This window comes from Engraulis encrasicolus, chromosome 16 (genome assembly GCF_034702125.1).
Source record: "Engraulis encrasicolus isolate BLACKSEA-1 chromosome 16, IST_EnEncr_1.0, whole genome shotgun sequence".
NCBI classification, from domain to species: Eukaryota; Metazoa; Chordata; class Actinopteri; order Clupeiformes; family Engraulidae; genus Engraulis; species Engraulis encrasicolus.
In genome coordinates, this window is record NC_085872.1 from 9,844,036 (window position 1) to 9,867,514 (window position 23,479).

The following is a 23,479-nucleotide window of genomic DNA, read 5'->3' on the forward strand; positions in this document are numbered from 1 at the left end:
GCAAGTCTCATATTGAATGGCAATTCTGCCATCCTGTCACCCACCTGACACTCACCTCCCAGGACAGCAGCACATGAACAGCAGCATAGCCTAGGCCTATCTGGTCTACCAAAACCGGAGATTTCCAAAACGTCAGTGTATCAAATGGTTCAATACCCTCTGCATTACTGTTCATGAAATATATAGTCATATATTAGTTATTAATATTATTAATGATTAATATAGTAACCTATATTTAGTAGGCTATATATTAATAGGCTATAGTATATTAGTAGGCCTACATATCATAAATATTCACATTTAATCTCACATTTAGTCTGTCTTGCCTGGCTAGTAAATCTACAGTGTTACAGTGTTTTTTCTTTACCACAGGGCCCACCACCCTATATGCTGCACAGCACCTTATCCGAATATTGTTTTGCGCAAAATGCCCAATTCCACGCATGACACTATTTCAGTTCAGTGTATGCTCGCTGCTATTGTATACTCTTATCACTCATATCCCTCCTCATCCAAGTAAAACTACTGAACTTCCACTGCCGAAACAGTAGGTGGCAATATACAAATGTATTGTATGGTTTTTCAAACCGACAGCAAGAAAGAAGTTTCATGAGGGTACCACAACAACACTGACCGCTGGTGCGATGGCTATCAGCAGTAAAGTGTTGTTTTCCTTATGCTATTATATAGTGGAATGCGTCTTGGCAACCCATGCCTTCAGTCAAGTCTCTGATTCCTGTTACAAAATAATCCAGGACGACAGACCCAGATTTGTCAAGTAAGAAAAAGTAGGCTACAATCGTCTAACATGCAATATTGAAAAAAGTATCAATCATAACTTCCGTGATGTTGCCATTTTCCCCGACTTTTTCTTTTTATCGTTACAGGACATATCCTCGTCCCCACGAATACATAAATGTTTCCGATCTCCCTAAAGCTTGGGACTGGCGAAACATAGATGGGAAGAACTATGTCAGCACCTCCCGAAATCAACACATCCCTCAGTATTGCGGTTCTTGTTGGGCCATGGGTTCGACAAGTGCGCTTGCAGGTAAGGCACCGCAGATGCTGTAGGCTACACCTCCAAATGGGGAAGCGATACAGGCCGTCTGTCCTCCAGGGGATTTCAATACGCATTCATTGCATTCTCTTGCAGACCGCATCAACATCAAGCGCAAAGGAGCCTGGCCTTCCGCATACCTGTCTGTGCAGAACGTGATCGATTGCGCGCGGGCAGGGTCATGTTTTGGTGGAGATCATGTAGGGGTGTATCATTACGCACACAAGAACGGTATTCCGGATGAAACCTGCAATAATTACCAAGCCAGAAATCAAAGTGAGCATTAACCACTTCTTCTTTCATTTCTTGTTTTTGTCTTCTTCAATATTCCCAGAGATGCTGTATGCGTGCCTGCGGATAATTAGGCCTAGGCTACTGTGAATTAAGACAACGATTTTTGTGTTGTTTTATACATTTCACACACTCATAGTATATACAGTATCTATCTTATTTCAAACAAGTATATTAGGCTACATTGTTTTAAACACCGTTGGTACTGTTTAAGTACTCAGCATTTTACCATTGGTACAATGTTGTGGAGCATTCAATTCTCTGTTCTGCTTGTCCTGTTTAGAGTGTGACATGTTCAACCAGTGTGGCACCTGCACAACCTTTGGCTCCTGTGACACTGTGAAGAACTACACCATTTGGCAAATTGGGGATTACGGGGAGGTGGAAGGACGAGACAAAATGAAGGCTGAAATTTACAAGAATGGCCCAATAAGGCAAGAAGTCACAGACATATACCATTTAACACTTAACACCAGTAAATAAAGATTGGACACATAAAAAGCAAACCCAACTTTTGTTTGCTTTTACATTCGCATTGTTAGGTATATGTTGCATTGAATATGACGCCTGTTAGAAAGAGTAGAAATCAATCTCGTATGATCAATGGAAGACTCCTTGGGAGTTGACCTTTTGAAGTGGCATTTTGAGAACTATTTTTGTTAGCACAATTTCAGAACAGTCATATGCGCACCTCTTTCGCAGTTGTGGTGTCATGGCAACGGCGGGGCTGGAGGCCTACTCTGGAGGAGTGTTTGCGGAGTTCCACCCCATCTCCCTGATGAACCACATCGTGTCAGTGGCTGGATGGGGTGTGGAGGAGGATGGCACAGAATACTGGGTCGTCAGGAACTCGTGGGGAGAGTTTTGGGTAAGTTTGTGTGTGTGTGTGTGTGTGTGTGTGTGTGTGTGTGTGCGTGCGTGCGTGTGCGTGTGTATGGGTGCAGCTAGGGGGGTGGGGGTGGGGGGGAAGGTGTTACAGATTCTATGGGCCCAACCACTGACAGCACTGACAGGGGCCCTTAAGGGGAATCTTTCATGGGTCCCAAAATTTCTGGCGGCGCCCCGGTGTGTGTGTGTGTGTGTGTGTGTGTGTGTGTGTGTGTGTGTGTGTGTGTGTTTCGCGTGTGTTTACTGGACAGGTTTCTTCCCAGGCAGTAGGGCTATACTAGCCAGGCCGCACCCTCCTAGTGACACAACACCTTCCGAGTTGCTTCTAGTCAGGCTAGGAGCAATGCAAATACCGTTTATGAGTTCCAGAAAAATTAGGAACTCCTACAAGTTGGGAAGTAAACAACCAGTAGCAAACCAAGAGAGGCGGGTAAACCATGCTGTTTGGGAAATGATAATTGTTATGCTCTTGGTCAGACCAAGTCTTAAAGAGATTTGAAAGTCGATGTTAATCAGGCTAGGCCTGTACATGCTGATTCTAAATACCATCTGCCCTATTTTAAGATGATAGTAAGTTTGTGTATGTCCATGGGCTGCTGTTAGTTTGATGGGCTGTAGAGAGTGGAAAAGAGATATTTGCTTATAACACCCACTCTTGGTTCATTAACATGACAGAGATCGGTCTGTGGACGCATGTTCTGAGTCGTGTGTGTAAAGTGTGAAGAAGGCAAGCACTGCCTGGCAGTCAGAGGTGTATTAAACAAGTAAAACAAAAGCCCTCATTATGTACTATGGAATAACTGGTGTATTATCATGTACCAGTGTTGTACTTACATTGTGAATTTGCTTCTACTTTATAGACCTCCATTGCCATTAGACATGTCCCTTGCGTGGTGGTGGGTGTCTTAACAAGGAGGCTAAAATTTAGGCTCATCAGATGTGCAAGTGGTGTCTTTCAAAATTTGTAATCACCAATTGTTTGTTGGGCCTAATTAGAACAGCTGACTATCAGCTGATTGCCTGACTGCCAATCAGCTGTGTAGGCCTTCCCTACTTATTCTGACTGTTTTTTAACTTGTGTAAGATGCCTGAAGAAGATTCATGATCGAAACGTTAATAAATTAAGTCTTTTGCAAGCAGTGTGCAGATCCTTTCCCGCTCCTACATGTGACAACTTTTTGATTTGGCAGCTGCTGATGCTTTTTTGCTGGATGTGCGCACTTTCCACTACACTACAGTCTTTCAAAATGAATACATGAGCGATTAATGAATGAATAATAAGTTAACATAATGGCTTCTTCATAGCTTCTTCTCTGCTGCAGTCCGATTGATGGCAAAACAGAAGATTGTTTCTGCATTTGACTTTACTTGGGTCCCTTTTTAATGTATTTTGTTTTCGTTACTTAATGTATTTATTGATTCAGGGGGCAAATAAATAACTTTGACTTTTTTGTAACATTTTTGCATATAAAGTCATAGACTCATATGAATGTAGTGTTGCTTAGCAGCTGTCAAAAATGTTACCAACAGTGAAGGTATAACCATGAAATAGTCATACATGTTATATTAAACAAGTATACTGTATACTGTACTGTATATAAATGCAACAAGTTGCAACACTTTCTGAAGCCTACTGTATTATATAAAGCCGATCACACCGAGTAACCTACCGTGAGGACTGATCTCTACTTTACACCCCCCCCCCCTTTTTTTCTTCAGGGAGAGCATGGATGGGCCAGAATCGTCACTAGTGCATACAAAGGAGGAAAAGGCAACTGGTACAACTTGGCCATTGAGAAGAGTTGTGCATATGGGGATCCAATTGTGACCTGAGTGAAAGAGTGAACTGTTCATTTAGCCACCAAACCACAATAAGATAGTTTGATGTGACTTACAGCGTTTTCACACCTGGACCCCTTCAGACGCCTAAGCAAACTCTGAGTAGTGACTCAGCATTTTCGCCGCATATGTGAACGCTCCAAAGCGTACCCACACCCCTCGGAAGCGAACCGTACTGAGACCTTGCTTGACGTGGTCTCAGTTCGGTTCGCTTATGAGTTCTGACAAGTACACTTGTGACTAGCTGTAATCACTTAAGGAGGGCTCTAGAGGACCGAGTGTGATTAAAAAAAGAAGAGTGACACACCACAAAAGCCTAACAGGACCAGCAAGATCAGTGAGTTCTTTATTTAATACACTTACAATATGAACAAAAACAGAACTGAGTCCTTGCTGTCGGTTCCCTTTTTGGTCCACTTAAAGAGGACTGAGTTTGGTTGGGACCAGGTGTGAAAACCCTATATATCATTCATCTCTCTCTCTCTCTCTCTCTCTCTCTCTCTCTCTCTCTCTCTCTCTCTCTCTCTCTCAATGTCATATGAAAGAAATATGACTTATGATGCAAAGACAAAGGTAATCATTTGTAGTATGAATAGGACTTCAAGTGAAGTGGTTCCCTGAGCAGAGCTGGGCAGTATTCAGATACATGTATTTAAAATACGTATTTAAAATACTATTGTGGTACAGAAATGTATTTTAAAATATGTATTTTTAATACATGCATTTGAAATACTGCTGAGCTCTGTCCCTGAGCATACGTCAAATTTGCAGGTGATGATAAAGATGTACATATTTTTAATGGTGTGTTTCTGAATGACATTCAGTAGTTTAATGTTACTGGATATTTTCTTGATATGATATTTAATGCACAATGTATAGGTCACAGCTTAAAACTTGATATGTTGTTAGTTTGAAGAGCACATTGTTATTATATAGGCCTACACTATATTATAGAGTAATGCTATAGTTTTTCATTTGTTTCAGATTCATATGTGTATATTGGCAAATGAATGTCCAGGTAGATCACATGCATAATTGATTTGAACAGATTTTAACAATATGATTAAAATATCATAAACATAATACTAATGATTCTCTTGCAGTTATTTCACAAACAGTGTTGGTGGTTATTCATGGTTTTTCATCCTAATGGAACCATTTTTTTCTGTTATTAATCTAATTTTTAGAAAACTTTCTTTTAGGCCTATTAATCCCATTTTTAGAGAACGGGAGACGACACCACACACATTCACTGCAATGTACAGATTGGTTTTGTAACAGTGATGGGGAGGATATGGTGGAATTCTACTGAATTCTCCACTTCCTCTTGCAGACCTTAGCAACAGTAGAGGCGTATTCTGTAATTGGCTCACAGGCGCGATGTTATGTGCAAGCAATTCGCTGCCTCCACTGCCCGTCAAGCCGGAGAAGGAACCGACTGAAGTGCACTGTGATTGAGGAAAACAAGGACACTGGGGTTGGCAATTAACCAGCGCGTATGCTCTGCTGCAAGGGATGCTCTACCCCGGCGCATCCGTATCGGCCCTCGCCATGGAGATCACGGAATGTCATGGGCGTAAAATCCCAGACATGCACGATAATCTAATGCGTTTTATTAGTTGGTGATTCTGCCTATCTTTGCTTTATGTTGTAGTTAAAACCCGTTTAATTGAATCGACTGTCTGGATACGCAACGCATCATTTACAGCGATTTTCAAACCGCATGGTATTCCCATCCAAATATCGCCAACGAAACAGGTAAGGGAATTTGGGCATGGGAGCGCATCCGCAGTAAATCATTGTCAACTGATATGATGCAGGTGTGAGGTGGACAGACCGTTTATTTTGTCATTGCATACGAATGAAAAAACAACAACCTGCAACATCAAGAAGGCCTGCAAACAGAATGTTTTAATATTTAAATGTTATAACATGCATGTCTGCACAATAGCCATTTTACTATCGCGCAAGTGTGGAAACGCCATTCATGTAAATAAAATGCTGCATCAATAACGTTGATGGGATGGGATAGGGCGACGTTGCACCGAGTTGCTTTAGTTTCCAACGCAGTAGGCTATACTTTAATGTCAGAATGTCTACCTAATCAACGTCTGCTCTCATGAATACGCCGGATATGCATATCGTCTTGACATTTGCGTGCATCCTTTTTGACGAAAGGCCCATCAAGTAGCCTATGCAGCAGCCTGTGCACAGTGTACGCACGAGTATCAGCTGCGGTCGGAGATAAGCGTGCCTAGCATATGTGGGTTAATGTAGGCTACTGTACACCATGTTCTAATATATGACGCCTCATGGCACGGTCTGAATCCAATACTAATGCTGTTAAAAAACAAATTAAACAGACATCAGCGCTGAAGTGAGCGAGTGACTCATATGCCAGTGACAGTGCCAGTTCACCTACAATCACTCCCTTCAAACGGCTTGACCCACATATACTCAATTAAATACTCACCATTTAGTGGGAGTGATACAACTAATGACAGTAATGATATCACACGGTCTGTGAAATATGAATTTTGTGATTTTTGATTAGGAATCAGATTTCATCAGGGGTCTTAAGATGGCATACACTCATACAGGTGGGATTCGGGCTGGGTTAGATGTGGAATGAACAGTTTACGACTGGCACTTATGACTTTTGTGTTTATTTTCACATCTACATGGCATACAAAGAGCTGAATATATACATGCATTGTATTATTCCTACCGATAGCTGTTCTGTTGTCTATCACAGCAGAGCTGTGTTTTTGTCTGCTTGTGTTTGTGGTTAAGGTTGTGTGGTATGAATTGCAGTTGTGATCAAGGTCTGTGTCTGCGTCATAGGTTTCGAGCAGCCTGGCTTGATTCTCATACCTGGCGAGGAAAGGGCAGGGGGCCCCCTCACATGAATGCCCAGCGAAATCAGGGGGCCTCTCTCCTCAAATCAATCCCAGGGCCATTTCAGAGCCTTAATTAACTCTCCTTCAGAGGGCCAGCCCTGAGCCCTGCACCTGATGAACGTGCCAATCGTTCACCCCATTTGCAAAATCGATACCCAGCTCTTCCCCCACCTCTTTCCAAGCAAACACCCCTGCCGACCCTCCCACAGCCATCCATGATCCATGATCCATGATCCATCCCTCCTTGACCTCCTAGCCCTATCGCCAACAGTTGCATCTTAGCCCACTTTTTGCTATTGAACTTGCTGTCAGTCCTGTCCGCATGGACACTCACACACCCTCCCTTCCTCCCTCTTCATCATATAACATACATTTCTCTTCTAGCTGTAGTGTCAACATCCCGCTCGAGTGCAAATGGGCCTCTCTGCACGTGTCCTCTCTTCTCAATGTATTGCAATGCTTGGAAGTGTGTGTTGGTCGTCCCCGCTATGCGCCATGGCACTTTTATCGAACGGCAGGTTCCTGCATACATTTTTTCCCCCACCTAAAGAGCTCTGCTGGACTGACTATCCAACCTTATTGCATAAGAAGGGCATTGTCAGGAAGGCCCGATGCCAAGCTTTGCAAGGCAACCCCTCCTCTAAGCCATGCCAAGCCGCCTAGCACATCGACTTCCAGGGCTCGTGGTGCTGATGCTGGCCCTCCTGGGTCTGTCAGGGCACCATGCCAGTGCTGAGAGGCCCTTTCAGCATCGTGCCGCCTGTGAATAATTGGGTGTCTCACCGGGTCTGCTGTGGAGACCCCTCATATGCTGAGACAATGCTGAGGTAGAGGCTAAGAGCCTGGGAGAGTGGTCGCCAGCAGTACAGTGTGTGTGCATTAATGGGGGAATTTTACGTTATGCTTTATGTTGACTGCTGAATCAGGCAGGTTTCATGTTTTGTGTTTGTTGTTTGTTTTGCTGGACCTGTACACACATACGTATACTGTACATGTAAGGAGATGTGTCGTGTTAGGACACAAATAGTATTGTATGCTAACTCTTAGGTGCAACCAATGGATAATACAGGCCAAATAAATATGCAAATTTCAGAAAAAGTGGATCATAGATTTGGAAATTGGGTTAAGTATCACAGATGCGAACACCCACAGAGTATGCTATGAGTCACTGGTCGGAGCAGCAATGCGAAAGATATTATCCTGCAGGATGGCCACTGTGCAGCCTGCCAGCCTATGCCCTTTGTGTATCGTGAAAGCGGCAATATTTTTTATTATTTGAAATGTCTCACAGATGTGTTATGAGGCTGAATTGACATTTAATGCGTCATCGTGTCTTGAAAACATCACCAGCTCAACAGCATCTGCCCAGCAAGCAGACGCTGCAATGGTCCCACGAGGCCCCCCCAGCCCCACTGCTGTCTCTGACAAGACAGGGATTTGTATGTATGTTAGTAGGCAACAAACAAACCTTCACCATTTTGCCTCAAGGTAGAGGCTACTGTGTAGCTGGCTGTTTCTTTCAAGACTCACCCCCACGCTGAGAACTGATGAATATGGATCCTCACAGCAGGTCCGGTATCCGGCGTCTGCAGAGCCTGGGAGAATGAAACAGAGAGAGAGAGAGAGAGAGAGAGAGAAGAACCGAGACGGATATCTCCATGGTAACCTCAGCATGTACAAACACAGTTGCTTACTGCGCCTCATGGCCCTTATTCTTCTACTTCGAGTATAACAAGAATAAGACGTCAAGGGTCTTTGTCGTTGCAAATGTTTGCATTTGTTGTTAGAGATGCCATTACAGATACAGTTAGGGATACAATAATGTGTTCAGCATTGAGAGACCCCGGCTTAACAAGGCAACATTTAGTGATATGTTGCTGCTTTGAAGAAGAAGAATATGACATTCAGTGTCTTTGTCATTGCACACTTGTTAGAGTTGCAAGAGAGCATCTTTTAGACATAGTGAATTCAGGTAAACTGGGCCACTTTTATATATATATATATATATATATATATATATATATATATATATATATATAAGCGAATGGCATAAAGGGGCCCAATTTACCTCCCCTACAGTGATATTTTCAGCATTGAGAGATCTGAGCTTATTCACAGGGCAACCTTGAGCATTGAAACGGACAAATCACAACACGGCCATATCAATGACCAACCTGTTTTTTTCTGACAGTGAGACTCACACATGACTTGCGGAGGGGTACATTTCACGGTCATCTTTAGGAGATGAATTATTGAAGGCGTAAAAAGCATTTTTCTCCCAGCGTGTTAATTATGTATGGAAGTAGTAGAGTCTTGTGGGCTTAAAGGGAGATGTGTGTCGGTATAGCACACACGTCTTTCATGCCTACTGTAGTTCTAATGTTCACTACCTCTCTGGCTCGCTATTTCATTGTGTCCTGCCCGTCCTGTCCTCTGCTTTTTGCCTCCCCTATTTCCCTGCTTTATCTGTCTCTTCTTCTCTCCTCTTCATGTCTTTGCTGTCCTTTTCTCGCCTCTCTGGTCCCGTTCTCCCATCAGCCTCACCTTCGTCTTCTCCTCTCCTGTATCCACTTCTCTCCTCTCTACCTTCTTCTCACCTCTCCATCTCTTTTCCTCTTCCCTTCTATATTTCTCTTTCTGGGTCTGTGTCTTTTTCTGTCTCTCTGTTTATCTCTCTCCTTATCCTTCTGTATCGCTCCATCCCCCTCCTCTCCCACACACGTCTCTACTCCCCGCCCGAACTTCTCTCCTCTCCTTCTGTTCCTCTACTCTGTTTCTGTCTGTTCATCTGTCTCTCCCTCTGTCAGTATGTTTTTCTCTCTCTCCCTCCTCCTCCTCCCTGCTTCTTCACTGCCTGCAGTCTGCTGCTGCTGCTCTCACCTTTCCCTCTGTTCCTCTCCTTCTCAGCTTCTCTCTCTGGGTCTTTCTTTTTGGCCTTTCTTTCGTTCTACTGTATGTTTCTCTCTCTCCCTCTGTCTTTCTATGTTCCTCTCTCTCCTCCTCCTCCTCCTCCTCCTCCTCCTCCCTGCTTCTACATTGTACAGTCAGCTGCTGCTCTCTTCGCACATCTCTCTCTCTCTCTCTCTCTCTCTCTCTCTCTCTCTCTCTCTCTCTCTCTCTCCCTCTCTCTCTATATATGTTTCTCTCTCCTCCTCCTCTTCCTCCTCCTCCTCCCTGCTTCTCCACTGCTGCTGCTGCTGCTGCCCGCCCCTGCATTGCACTCATCCTGCTGATGCTGCCTCCCAGCTCCTGTAAGTCTCTGGAGCCCTACTGTAGCAGGCCCCCACACAGCTAACAGCAACAGACACAGCTGGCCCAGACACGGCCCACGGCTGGCCCAGATTCAGATCTCATTACTCATTTCACTCTCTCTCTCTCTCTCTCTCTCTCTCTCTCTCTCTCTCTCTTGTATCACTCCCTGCTGTGCGGTGCTGAACTGCCCTGTATATTATAGACGTGTGTGTGTGTGTGTGTGTGTGTGTGTGTGTACGCGCGCGCGCGTGTGTGTGTGTGTACGCGCGCGCGCGCGCGCGCGCGCGTGTGTGTGTGTGTGTGTGTGTGTGTGTGTGTGTGTGTGTGTGTGTGTGTGTGTGTGTGTGTGTGTGTGTGTGTGTGTGTGTGTGTGTGTTGATGCTGCTGAGGCTGAGGGTGTGTGCAGTGCTCATCATGCTGTGTGGTGCTGGCTGGAGTGGTGTTTTTGTCCATCGCCAGAAGAGGTTGTCCCATGGGTCCTTCAGCATCCTCACACCCACTTCAGTGGTGCGGTGGTGACAGGCAGACAGGCAGGCAAATAGACAGGCAAGCAGGCAGACAATCAGGCATATAGACAAGCAAGCAGGCAGATAAACTGGCAGGCACAGGCACAGACAGACAGGCAGGCAGGAAAGCAAATAGACAGGCAAGCAGGCAGACAGGTAAGCAGGCAGATACAGACAGGCAGACAGGCAAACAAACAGACAGATAGACAGCTATGCAGAGCCACAGTAGGCCCACATAGCCTGCTGCAGTTGTGTGTAACATAGACCAGAACCCCTTTCTGTTAGCCATTAGGATGACACATTTAATGAGGGAAGTGCAGTGGGGATTTAGCAAGCCTCGATGGCAAGGCGCTACAAGGGACCGTGCTGGGAGACAGTGCACTTCACTGCATTTCAGCGCGTGTCTTTTTGATGTGAATAACTTTTGACAAGTCTTGATGAAGTGGCTTTGGGAAAGTTACTCTGAGAAATGAAATATGCAATCCAGATGCAGTATTCCTCACCAAGACCCAGGCCAAGTTCAAAAGAGGGCCGCACAAGCAAAATCATAAACAGCACACCAATTTATTCTCAATGTAATCATTCATCGTGTTTATACAACTGGAATCATATTTAGGAATGGGGTTTTGGGGAATTGGTGTTATTACAGTGCGTCCGTGTGCCAGCAGTTTAGTTTATAATTGGTCTCTTCTTTGCTTCTAATAGAGTTTTTATGTAGACATCTACAGCAAACCACAAAAGCCTCAAGTCTGTTGAAGGTTAAACTCGAACTTCCTGTTTGATTAGCCTATCATATGTAAGATGTTATGCAACTAATTGCCCTGCTCATTTAGAGCAATTATAGCCTATAATTCGCTGCAGACATCCATGGATGGCCTTTACTTAATTTAGCGTTTGCCATTTTCAGTCAGTCATCAGCAGAGCTGCTACTGACATCTGAAATATTCATATCCTTCCTGGGTGTTCCTCCATCATGCAATAGCGAAGACTTCTCCGACCAATAATTCTCTTGCTGCAAAGGATGAGGCTGATTGGTATTTCCCTGTTTTGCCTATATTAACTCGTTGGCTGCCAGCTATTTTCAAAACAACAGCCCCATACTGCCTGGCTGGCTTGAGTTTTGAAGTAGAACTAAATCACGGTTCTGACATTCCAAAATGCTGTCCAAAATTCTGTCACCTACAAGATGAGTCCCTGTATGCTGTAGTTGTAGAGATGATTCGCCCCTCTCACATCCCCCCAAAAACTGAATTGACATCCTTAGTTAAACGTTTTGGGGTCTCATCTTTAGTTTTTTTTTGATAGATGGACAAGACACTGGGCACCGTTTCCTCGGGTGTAAAGGGTGTGACACTGTGGAGAGGAGACGCGGCCAAGAGTGGTGATTGTGTGCAGTGGTATGGAAGGCAGTGTGCAAGTCAAGTCAGTCACGTGCTAAATCTAACCCTTTGCTATTAATATCAAGGAGGCCATGTCAGAAGAGCCTTGTCTAAATTTAGTGTGCCGTTGTGTCGCAATGTGAATCACTGCCCTTTTGACAACATTGCCGGCCCAGCCAGCCAGCCAGATAGCTAGCCAGCCAGCCACCGACCGCATGCATGCAAGGGGCATTGTTTTGTGGTTGTATGACTCAGATGTGTGTGGCCTTGGTCTTGTGGATGAATACAGTTGAAGTGTTGAAAGGGGACTATTGGCCTCAAAGTGAGTACTGTCTTCTTGAGAGAAATGTGACACAAAACTAGGCTAGTAGTGTATGGTACGTGGCTTTGTTTTTCTCAGAAGGTTCTGTCTGGTGTTTGATATTTGTCACTACTTTTTTTTGTTACAAACAGCTTATGTTGACATGATGTACGCATTCATTTGGCAGCATGGTGGAAAATAACAGTCAACAGAATCTTTTCCTTTTCTGATAGAAGCACTTGAACTGTCTTGCAAACACTGTGCTGTTTCTTGTGTTAAACGTTTTGTGTCAAAACGTTTTAATTAACACTTGCCTACATGACAGAAAACAGACATGTTTGCAAATGAGAAACAGAGGAAGATTGAAAGAACGAGTAAACAACATCTTTCAGCATTTATTATGTGTCAGAGACACACATAACATAGACACTACTCGCCATATGTGTGAAAATAACAAATGAAGAGACAGAAAAACAACAGAATGTCATCTGAAATGAACTGAACATTGAAGTCAAAAATAATTAAATTACTGAACTAATAAAACGGAACTTGTGATGATTATTGTCTACAAGCTAACAATTAATACTACACTCCTGTGTCCAATTTTCAGCCACCAAGTCTTTCAGCTCTGAGCAAAACAGAGTAAAGTAGTAGAGTAAGATTCAGTAAGACTGAGTTGAAGATTTGTAGATTAGGATTGTAGATTAAGATTTACTGAAGTGAGATTGTTGTTTTGTCTGCTTTTCTCTCTAGGAGGTGAGGCATCATGTTGACCAGCATCACAGATGGCATCCTCTGCTGCCTAACGGGCAAGAGTGGCAGCAGCGTGGTCCTGCCAGTGGAGCCGTCAGGCGCCACAGACGGCTTTGAGTTCGTGGAGGTGAAGCCGGGCAGGGTGCTACGCGTGCGCCACATCATTCCCGAGCAGCCGCCAAAACCCGACCCGGAGCAGTGTCAGACTGCCACGGACCAGGACCAAGACCAAGACCAAGATCAAACCCGAGACCAAGATCAAGAGCAAGATCAAGATCAGAGCAAGGATGAGAGTACGGACCTTAAGACGGACAAACAGCAAGAACAACAGCAGCAGGAGGGGAAGGAGGAGAAGCCGTCGAGTAAGGGGCAGGGGGGAAGCACTGTCCACTGCAAGCGCAAGATCACGGTGTACCGCAACGGACAGCTGGTGATCGAGAACCTGGGCGACGTGCTGCACTCGGAGATCCTACAGTGCCAGAACGGAGACGTGGAGCCCTGCACCACCCTGGAGGTGGAGCTGTCCGACTACAGCAGCGTCGCCAACGCTCCGGTGACCCCTGACCCCCAGCCCACCCCGCTGCCCCCGCCCACCTCCGCCACCCTCAGCAACGGTTCCGCTGTATCTGGGCAACAGAAGCCAGCGCCCCCTCCCCGTCGCAAGCGGCGAAAGCCGAAGCGCACGGTGCTGATTGACTCCGAGAGGAACATCTCGAGCTGCAAAGGGACGGACTCGGACGTGGCGCTGTTCTTCGTGCACGGCGTGGGCGGGTCGCTCGATATCTGGGGAAGCCAGCTGGACTTCTTCTCGCGTCTGGGCTACGAGGTCATCGCGCCGGATCTGGCGGGTCATGGAGCCAGCAAGGCACCGCAGATCGCCGCCGCGTACACCTTCTACGCGCTCGCCGAGGACCTGCGCGCCATCTTCAAGCGATATGCACGCAAACGCAACATCCTCATTGGCCACTCGTACGGGTGAGTCTTGGGATGGCTGAGACATAGTGGATATGTCTGTGACTCGTAAAAACTGAAGTGAATCCTGCAATGTTAAGACAAAAAATTGTCTGTTGTACGTTTTTTTTGTATTTAGGTCGAGGTAGTGAGAGAAGGGCTGCATTCCCCAAAACTCCAAAACCCCAAAACTAAGGTGGTACTTAAGCTAAAGTAGTACACAGTAAAAGATTGCAGCCAGTTTTAACATAAAAAGTAAGTTGCACTACTGCCTTATGTTTGTAAGCTAAATTAACTTGAGACAGCCTCGAATTGAGTGAAACCTCGAGTTGAGTTAACTTACAAACTTAGCAGCAGGGTAACATATCTTTTCACATTTAATTGGATTGCAATGTTTTGTTTTACAGTGTACTTATTATACGGTAGTGGTGTCAACAATGATCGATTCGGTCGACAAGTTCCAGAATCGATCCGTCAATTTTTTTAAGTTTCAATTACATCCATGGATATTTCGGGAGCAAATGAATGTTAAATTAAATTTACATTATTTTACCTCGTACATGCATGTTGGGCAAGCATTTTATTTGCATATGCGAGACCAAATATTGTACGTAGACCTATAAAATTGATCAAATGGTTAAAAAGTATTCTTATATGTTAAAAAGTACAGTATAGTACGGGGGAAGCTTTGCCCAATTGGTAAGGGTGTTGGTATTTAGATCAGAGGGTTGCAGGTTCAAATCCCAACCTCAGCAGTTCCTACTCCATGGCTCAAGTGCCTTTGATCAAGGCACCTAACTCCACATTGTTCCAGGGTACTGTAACTAATATCTGTAATGCTTTGGATGAAAGCATCAGCTGAGTGTAATGTAATGTAACAGCACATATGTAGAGGGTGATGTGTGGTTGAGAAAAACATTCTCATCCGCCTGGACTTTGGGCGATTTGTTTTACAGTTGATGAGGCGCGATATACAGTAATTGATGAGTGCTCCTTTTTACACGGCTTTGCAATTGGAGGTTTATATTGGTGGTTTATATCCAGATTTACTCTGCAAGCATATTTGCTGTTAGTCGCAGTTTGTCAGGTGGTGGGTATGAATAATGGCTGCTTACACAGCAGTTTGGACCACCTCAGCGAAACAGTTCTCTCTCTCTCTCTCTCTCTCTCTCTCTCTCTTTCTCTAAAAGAGGCCGCAAAATCTTTTCTATTTTATTCACATTTTCACATTTATGCACATTTTTTTCCACTGATGCTTAGTGGTTTGCCGTAATTGTATAAAAAAATAAGTGTTGCCAAAGTAGAACACCATTTAACCACAAAACAAATACTAACCATGTAATCGCTCTCTCTCTCTCTCTCTCTCTCTCTCTCTCTCTCTCTCTCTCATACACGCACATACTCTTTCTCTGTGCATGTTTTTGTCTATCCATCTCTCTCTCTTCCCTTCCTCTCTCCCCTCCATCTTTGTTCTCTCTCTCTCTCTCTCTCTCTCTCTCTCTCTCTCTCTCTCTCTCTCTCTCTCTCTCTCTCTCTCTCTCTCTCTCTCTCTCTCTCTCTCTCTTTCTCCATCCTTCTCTCTGCCTCTCTCCATCCCTGGCCCGGCCCTCAGTGTATCCTTCTGCACGTTCCTGGCGCACGAGTACCCGGAGCAGGTGCACAAAGTGGTGATGATAAACGGCGGGGGTCCCACGGCCCTGGAGCCCAGCCTGTGCTCCATCTTCCAGCTCCCCTCCTGCGTCCTGCACTGCCTGTCCCCATGCCTGGCCTGGAGCTTCCTCAAGTAAGCCCTGCATGCTGCATACATTGTTGTTTTGAAAAACAAAATTGCAACGGTTCAAATCTGGATATTTTTTCCTTTCTTTCCTTGAATTAAATGATCTCACCATTTCCAGTCGTCAATGGGTGGCGTGACTCTCATTTTCTTTTTTACATTCACGCCCAGTGGCCAGGGGCACAGTAGGGAACGAAAACATTTCTTGCAGTTATTTATTTTAAAAAAGCTTGTAAATTAATTGTATTATTGCAAGTAGTGCATGTGCGCTATTTTGTGCGCATTCTGTAGATTACTCTGTATGCCAAACTGTAAGCTAAATTCCAAGGTAACAAGGTTGTTGTTTTTTTTAAACTCATACAGGGGCACAGCAAATCAATACCTAGGCACATGCCCCTGTAAAACAGGTCTGGCGACGCCCCTGCCAGTGGCTACAGTAGTATCCGGCACGTGCCTCCGTGCTCAGACCCAGCACGTGCACCACGGGAATGCCATGCCATGTGCCGGCGCGCTCGCAACAGTGTAGACGCAGCGTCAATCTGTGGTCTAAATCCGCCAGATATGTGCAGGCGGGCGAAGAGGAGAGTTTTGCATTTTTGTGTTGCAACTGTGCTAAATTCATGTATTGTTTTGTAAGATATTGAATGTCGCTTGGTTTACAGTGGCATCGCAAGTAGAACATTTCCATACATTATAGAAGTCAGGTTTTGATTGATTATGGTTTATCGCTGTTGTGCTGACTGGTAATCTAATCCATAGGCAGTGTTGGTGTGGCTGTAAAAAACATTTTCTCAGTTTTCCATTTATATTGCATGCTAGAGCATGAGCACCTTCTATATACATTCTGGGAGAAGGCATAAACACTTAGTCTACATTACAAATGGGGACCCTAGCAGAGAGTCTGCCTCATAGTTCCAGGCTTTAGAATGATTGAGAATAACGATTAAAATTGTATTTAGCATGCATACTAACATGTAAACCACTGTTTACAATATAATTAATGATACAATAGCTATATTAGCAATATTTGATAGAACATTTTCAAAATGTGCTTGCTCTCATAATCAAATACAACAACTTATGGCACATGGCATGGAAGTCATCAATGACAGTCTTACAGATCACAGTGATAGCAACTGTTTGGTGTGGAGACACAGTGCTTCCCATACATACTACACCAATCTGTGGCACAGCAGCAAAGGTTGAAAGCCGTGCACCACAAATTGATTCCATCTTTTTCTCCAATGCAATTCACACACATCGAGCGATAGAGCGACACACTGGTACATCAGGTGCAAAAACACAACACTCTCACTGGTCCAGTGTTTTCACACATGCGCCTCACAATGTTACCTGGCCTGTTGGCGACACTGCAGACAGTTACTCAAAATGACATTATGACTCGATGGCAATATTTTGGTGAGGAGGCAAGAGGACAGGACAGGAGAGGAGAGGAGAGGAGAGCGTTTTCTCATTGTACGCTAATCTTCTCTCTCTCTCTGTCTCTCTCTCTCTCTCTCTCTCCCTCTCTCTCTCCCTCTCCCCAGGGCCGGCTTTGCTCGCCAGGGCTCCAAAGAGAAGCAGCTCCTGAAGGAAGGAAACGCCTTCAACGTGTCGCCGTTCGTGCTGCGCGCCATGATGAGCGGGCAGTACTGGCCCGAGGGAGACGAGGTGTACCACGCCGAGCTCACCGTGCCCATCCTGCTCGTGCACGGCATGTTCGACAAGTTCGTGCCCATGGACGAGGACCAACGCATGGCTGAGGTGGGCCCAATGATGTGGCATATTTAGTGGACCGAATAGCATGAATATTAATCCGAAATGTAGTTGGAATTACGTTATATGATGAACAGGGAAAGGGTCATTTTGTCTTCCAAAGTTATATTTGCAGAAGGATTATACGGAAGGACATCCCATGGTCATCGCCCCCCTTTGTCTCTGTCCTGTTTCCAAATCGTGCTGTTTGAAGAATCAGTGCATTGTATTTTTTTAAAGTATTTTTTGGGGTCCTTCGCCTCTATTCTTGACAGGACAGTAAAACATAGACAGTAAATGAGTGGGAAGAGAGAGAGAGATGGGAAGAGATCAGCAAATAACCCGGGCTGGAATCCAACCGGGGTCACCAACGTAGCAACCCAGTGCCCCACTGTTAGGCCATGGCAGGGCCAGTGTATTGCATTTAAAGTCTTCAGTTCCTCATTGCCGTTTTGTTTTGGGTCCTCTTTCAGATCCTGCTGTTTGCGTTCCTGAAGGTGATCGAGGAGGGCAGCCACATGGTGATGATGGAGTGCCCGGAGACGGTCAACACGCTGCTCCACGAGTTCTTCCTCTGGGAGCCCGACATGTCCAAAAAACCAGACACGACCTCCGCCGGCACCACCACCGCCGCGACCAAGACCGTCACCATCACTCCGGCCCTCGAGTCGTCCGTGCCCACGGCTCCCAAAGCCAACAACAAGCCCCCGAACAAGTAGCCGACGAGTGCTCGCTCATGGAGTGTGGCGACGACGCTTTTGAGGGGCTGTTTTGTTTTTTCGAGGAAAAGAGAAAATGGCTGGTTTTGCTCTTGGCTTGCACCTCTCGTTAGCAGACATAAGGCTGTTTGTTGTTTGTGGCGTGAGCAGCACAAAGTGACTGTGCCTAGGGAGAGGCCTAGGGTACAGGTGGGTGAAGCTGCCATGTCAAAGCACGTCGAGTGAAGAAATGCATTAACATTTCCACTTGTGATCACAAGATGAGGGGAGAGGGCAACCAAGGGAAGACTCACTCCGAGGACACTCATATAATATGGTGGCCTGAACGTTTCTGTTGCCTTCGTGATCTAAAAAGAAAATAACATCTTTTCGTCCTTGTGGTGTCAAAAATCAACTGGACATATAACGTACGCATAATGTTTGTGATTCTCTTGGAAGACCCGAAGTCACTCTCTGTGTTTGTGCGTGTATGCTGGTGGACGGAGGACTTGCAATGGACTGCAATGATTGTACCCCTACGTTAGCTACTGGTAAACCAGACATCGAAAAGGGGAGGGGACCACTTTTGAAGCTATGACAAGAACAAATGTCTTTCCCTGTACCAATTGTTGTGTGGATCATGGCTAACTGCTCAGTACTGTTACAGCTTAGTAATGCTACAGCGACCACTAATAATATAGTGATAGTTACGTCTTCCCTCCAGTTACTACATAACAAAAACATCAACCGGTGACAAGGTGCGAGATACACGCACGCATGGGCTCATGGTAACATTGAGATCGTCGTTTGACATCCACTTGAGTGTCTTTTGTGAGAGAGCTGGAGGAAGGGAGTGGGAAGTGACACATCTGTTGGATGTTAGTATTTGCAGAGTGATTTCCCCTGCACATCCGTAAGAGGGGGGAAGGATGGTGTTACGTGGGAACAGAAATCACCTGGAGAACGTTGACTAGTCTAGAAAATTCAGCCCAGTGCAGTGCAGTCCACGCCATTTACTTCATATTGAAGCCGGTGAAATTGAAATGGTCAGAAAGACAGAATTAGTCACCATTCATTTTACAAAAAAGTCAGACGCAGAAAGAATTGGACGGAGCTGCTAGGACACTACTGTACCTGTATATGTCAATTATGTATATTCTGATCATTACACAAGCAAGCACAAATTCATAAAGAACATGAACCACTGAGACGCTGCATTTGGAGGTTTAAAATTCTTGAAGTCTTGAAGTCGCCAGTGTCGAATGTCCAAATGTGGATCACTAATGCCATTTAAATATACATGACAATCATGGCACTGGGATGGATGTCTGATGGGTCGGCCATTTTGTATGCATTGCTAGGTCCACAGTCTTAACTCTAGATGGATGATTTCTGTCTATGCAAAGGAAAGGGGAGCAACTGTTCACTCAGTCATGTTACCATGCCAACCGTGTGAGTGTGTCACCAAAACATTTCCAGACTAGCTTGAGATAGCTTTCTTTCTCCCCTGATTGGGTCAGTATAAGCTCATAAGCATGTATTAAAGGGAGTCTTTCTTGACAGGTGTATTCACAAGTAATAATGATTATACTTACTGTAAAAAAAAGAATAATAATACAAGAATTGGTGCACAGAAGCGATATGCCGAATAGCCATATCTAGGATTGTGATATGACGATTGAAAAGCCTAAATGGAATGGATTTTAATATATCAAATAACCAATATTAAGCTTTCTTTGTATAAAGACCATCTCACACTATCTATGGTGTAAATCAAAGACAGATATAAGCTTGTTTCTTAATACTCTGAGACACAGTCTAAAATACCTAACATGAACTTTGGGAGGTACAGTAGGCTACATCAACAAACATTTATCACATGAGATGGCCTTTTCTGCTGTTGGGCTTTTATGAAGAATTGACTTGACTGATATTCAGTCAAGCACAATGGCCCAAGAAGTGTATCACAGTGTAGACACCGCAGCTCTCTCTCCAAAGCTCTTGGCCTTGTAACAGTGAGCCTACAGTATAACACAGGCATTTACACATTTAATTCCCTCTTCCCCTCTCTACCACAAGCCTTGTTTTTTTAAGAGTAGACCATAATCCTTCGTGATGTGTGTGTGAACACAGTGTCACTAACTGACGGTTCTGTGTTATGATGTCACCACGAACTCAAGCAACCGTTTTGGCCTTGGTAAATTCTAGAACTACGTGGTAGAATTCTGGGTGATGTGTAAAGACAACACTCTCCTCGAAGGGTCAAGTGGTCATGTCGTGGCTATGGCAGTGCTGTTACAGAGGCCACGAGGATACACATTTTCCACGACGCACAAAACAAAACCAAACGGAGACTAAAATTCCAGATATATGCATTATAAGCAAGCACCAATGCATACACCAAGTATTTATTATGCAGAGGTGTTAGGAGTGAGGGATGCATAGGTTTTACAGGTGTCTGCGGAGGTCTCTCATGTGTTCAGGCATATTAAATTACATTATTGATATCTTGGATGATATGATTCACAATGTATCATTATAACGGGGATATAACTGGAGACGTCAGAATGACTCTGTGCTTAACGGTGTATGGCAAAACTGTAAGGTCACTGTAAAGTCACTTGTTTGCAGTTGTTTCAGCTGTGGCCTGCAGATGGCGCCTGTAATGCTACAATGGTCCACAACACGCTGTCCTAAGACCCAGCAACTGAAAGGCGAGATTTTTCTATACATGAAGTGTAAGTGGTACTTCAGATGTGTACCTGTGCAGAGAAGACGTTTATGTCTGTAGCAATAACTACTCTGCAGACACCACGTGAATAGGCCTGCATAAACATTGCTCCATTTGGGTACAGCCAGGGTCATTTAAGGCACTAGTCTACCCTTCAGCAGTGTGTCACTGTCAGACTCTTAAGATCTACACACCTAACAGTACATGAGCGACAATTATGTTCCCTTCAGGTCCTGCAGGGATACCATCGCACCCCCTAGAAATATGCTACCTGTTGCAGAGGCCACCTGCGCTTGCCTTGGTTCCATTGGGCTTTCCTCTTCTTTTAATGACCTGAAATTAAAATCTGCTGTATCTGCTGATGCACCTCCCCTGCTTTTTAAAACTATACATAACGCTCTCTATACAGATGGGCCTGTAAGAAAGAAATTAACGGATGGATGGATGGATGCTCGAATGGGTGAATGGATGGATGTATATAGCTGTCACTCAGCTTGAACTATGATTTCCCGATGAAAATAAAAACGCAGTCCTATCCCTAAACAGTATACCCCTTGCAAAGTCTAATGCTGTGTTATCAGTGAATGGACATCAATACCAATGATATACTTGGGTGTTCTAGTTCTGCCCCCCCTTTCATGTGTGTTAAAAGAAAAAAAGAAAAACAGTAAACAAAACAAATGTTCTCCAGAGTACTGCTTTATGTGGTTCAACCCTATGTTCAAGTCTATGTGGCATTTATCAGTGGAAAAGAAGAAAATGTAAGACATGCACTGCCTGGCAAAGTGTGCATATAAAATAATAAAACGATAAAATCATCCTCTGTATGCAAAGACTGGTCATTACGTTTTGTGTGTGTGTGTGTGTGTGTGTGTGTGTGTGTGTGTGTGTGTGTGTGTGTGTGTGTGTGTGTGTGTGTGTGTGTGTGTGTGTATTTGTGTGATTAAGAGGAAGACAGAGCACGAGGGAGAGAAAGACATAGGAATAGATACTGTGTAGAGTATAGAAAGAAAGAGAGGAAAAAAGAAAGAGGAAAGAAAATTATGCACCTCATAATATGCATGCAAAGAACCATGTCATGGATTTACTAAGGACCACAAAATTCTGTTGGGAAAAAAAAAAACTCTGCAGTAAACCAAAAAAAATCAACTCCAATTTCAAAGCTCCACATAATGAAATGGGCAGCCCGACATTCATATCTTTCCAGAGTCCCGCCTCAGCCTTCCTTATTGAGAGTTCATTGACAAGCCGCAGAATTCCAGACATCTACAGTTTTCCGTGCATGGGAGGCGAGGAGGAAGCCGTGAATCAGAGGAGCTTGCCAAATATTTACATTTGAGACTCACTTGTGTGCCGAACCGCCCACTGTCCCGTGGAACATCTGTAACAGCTGGGTCACCCACATTCTCCTTTTACTATATACTAAGTCATTCGAATCGTGCCTGGCTGTGTACTGTACATTCATACTGTATGAATGTGCATGCGTGGGAGTTTGGGTACTGTACGAGGCAGGCTATGGGGTTCACCTCCTGTAAGTGATGTAACGTTATCCTTAAACATTCTGAGCCAAGGGTGGCAGAGATCAGATGCTTGTTTTAAATGGGTTCGAAGGAATGTCTGGGATTTCTGTGTGTGTGTGTGTGTGTGTGTGTGTGTGTGTGTGTGTGTGTGTGTGTGTGTGTGTGTGTGTGTGTGTGTGTGTGTGTGTGTGTGTGTGTGCTTTTCTTAAACCAGAGAGAGAGAGAGAGAGAGAGAGAGAGAGAGAGAGAGAGAGAGAGAGAGAGAGAGAGAGAGAGAGAGAGAGAGACTTACTGTATGAGTGAGTGTGTGTGTCCATTCAGCCACACCACACCAGCCTATTCTCTGATGACAGGTATTTTAGCTGTTACCGCAGCCAGGGCCGCGGACAGCTTTGGCAAGGCCCAGGAAAAATTACACACACACACACACACACACACACACTTAATACATTCAATGTGCTGAGAACCTAGTTATGGGCCCCCTGTCTCCCTGGGCCCCGGACAGCTAACCCCTTTGCCACCCCACCTCCCTGTCGTCTTCCCTGATGTTCCCTGTGTTCATGTTGGGTAAGGGTTACATGGCGCTCACACATATACACACCAGGGACTGTTGATTTGTGTTTGTTTGTAGCACCTGCAGGCTAAGCATCCCCGATAAGCCTCCACACATCAAAGCATCTGACCCAAAACCTAAACTCAGCCTCCTACACATGTACACAAACACTTTCACACTCACTCAACCTCACACACAACCTCTCACACATACTGACCAGTACAAGGGGTGCGCACGTTTGCACGACGACGGCACTCGAGGAAAGGGGTGTAAGAAGGATTTCCTCCCAAATGGTCTCCCGTCCCTGTTATTTCCAGCATGTGTTTTT

The 23,479-nt window shown here is 44.8% G+C and overlaps 2 protein-coding genes across 3 annotated transcripts; both read left to right on the top strand.

The window, feature by feature from the left end:
* Nucleotides 1-604: 604 nt before the first annotated feature.
* On the top strand, nt 605-5,161 carry LOC134466266 (cathepsin Z). Its single transcript, XM_063220167.1, has 6 exons — nt 605-778; nt 888-1,051; nt 1,157-1,336; nt 1,635-1,785; nt 2,054-2,219; nt 3,959-5,161. Exons 1-6 carry the CDS (start codon nt 645-647, stop codon nt 4,070-4,072), a joined length of 909 nt encoding a protein of 302 aa, XP_063076237.1. The 5' UTR covers nt 605-644; the 3' UTR covers nt 4,073-5,161.
* Nucleotides 5,162-12,306: 7,145 nt separating this feature from the next.
* Nucleotides 12,307-21,880, top strand: abhd8a (abhydrolase domain containing 8a). Of its 2 annotated transcripts, none has more exons than XM_063218543.1 (5): nt 12,307-12,437; nt 13,170-14,144; nt 15,733-15,903; nt 17,442-17,658; nt 18,123-21,880. In XM_063218543.1, the coding sequence occupies exons 2-5, from the start codon at nt 13,183-13,185 to the stop codon at nt 18,366-18,368; spliced, it is 1,596 nt and encodes a 531-aa protein (XP_063074613.1). In that variant the 5' UTR covers nt 12,307-12,437; nt 13,170-13,182; the 3' UTR covers nt 18,369-21,880. The 2 variants fall into 2 exon arrangements, with proteins under 2 accessions (XP_063074613.1, XP_063074614.1); XM_063218544.1 differs by having other exon boundaries at nt 12,421-12,492.
* The last annotated feature ends 1,599 nt before the right edge of the window (nt 21,881-23,479 follow it).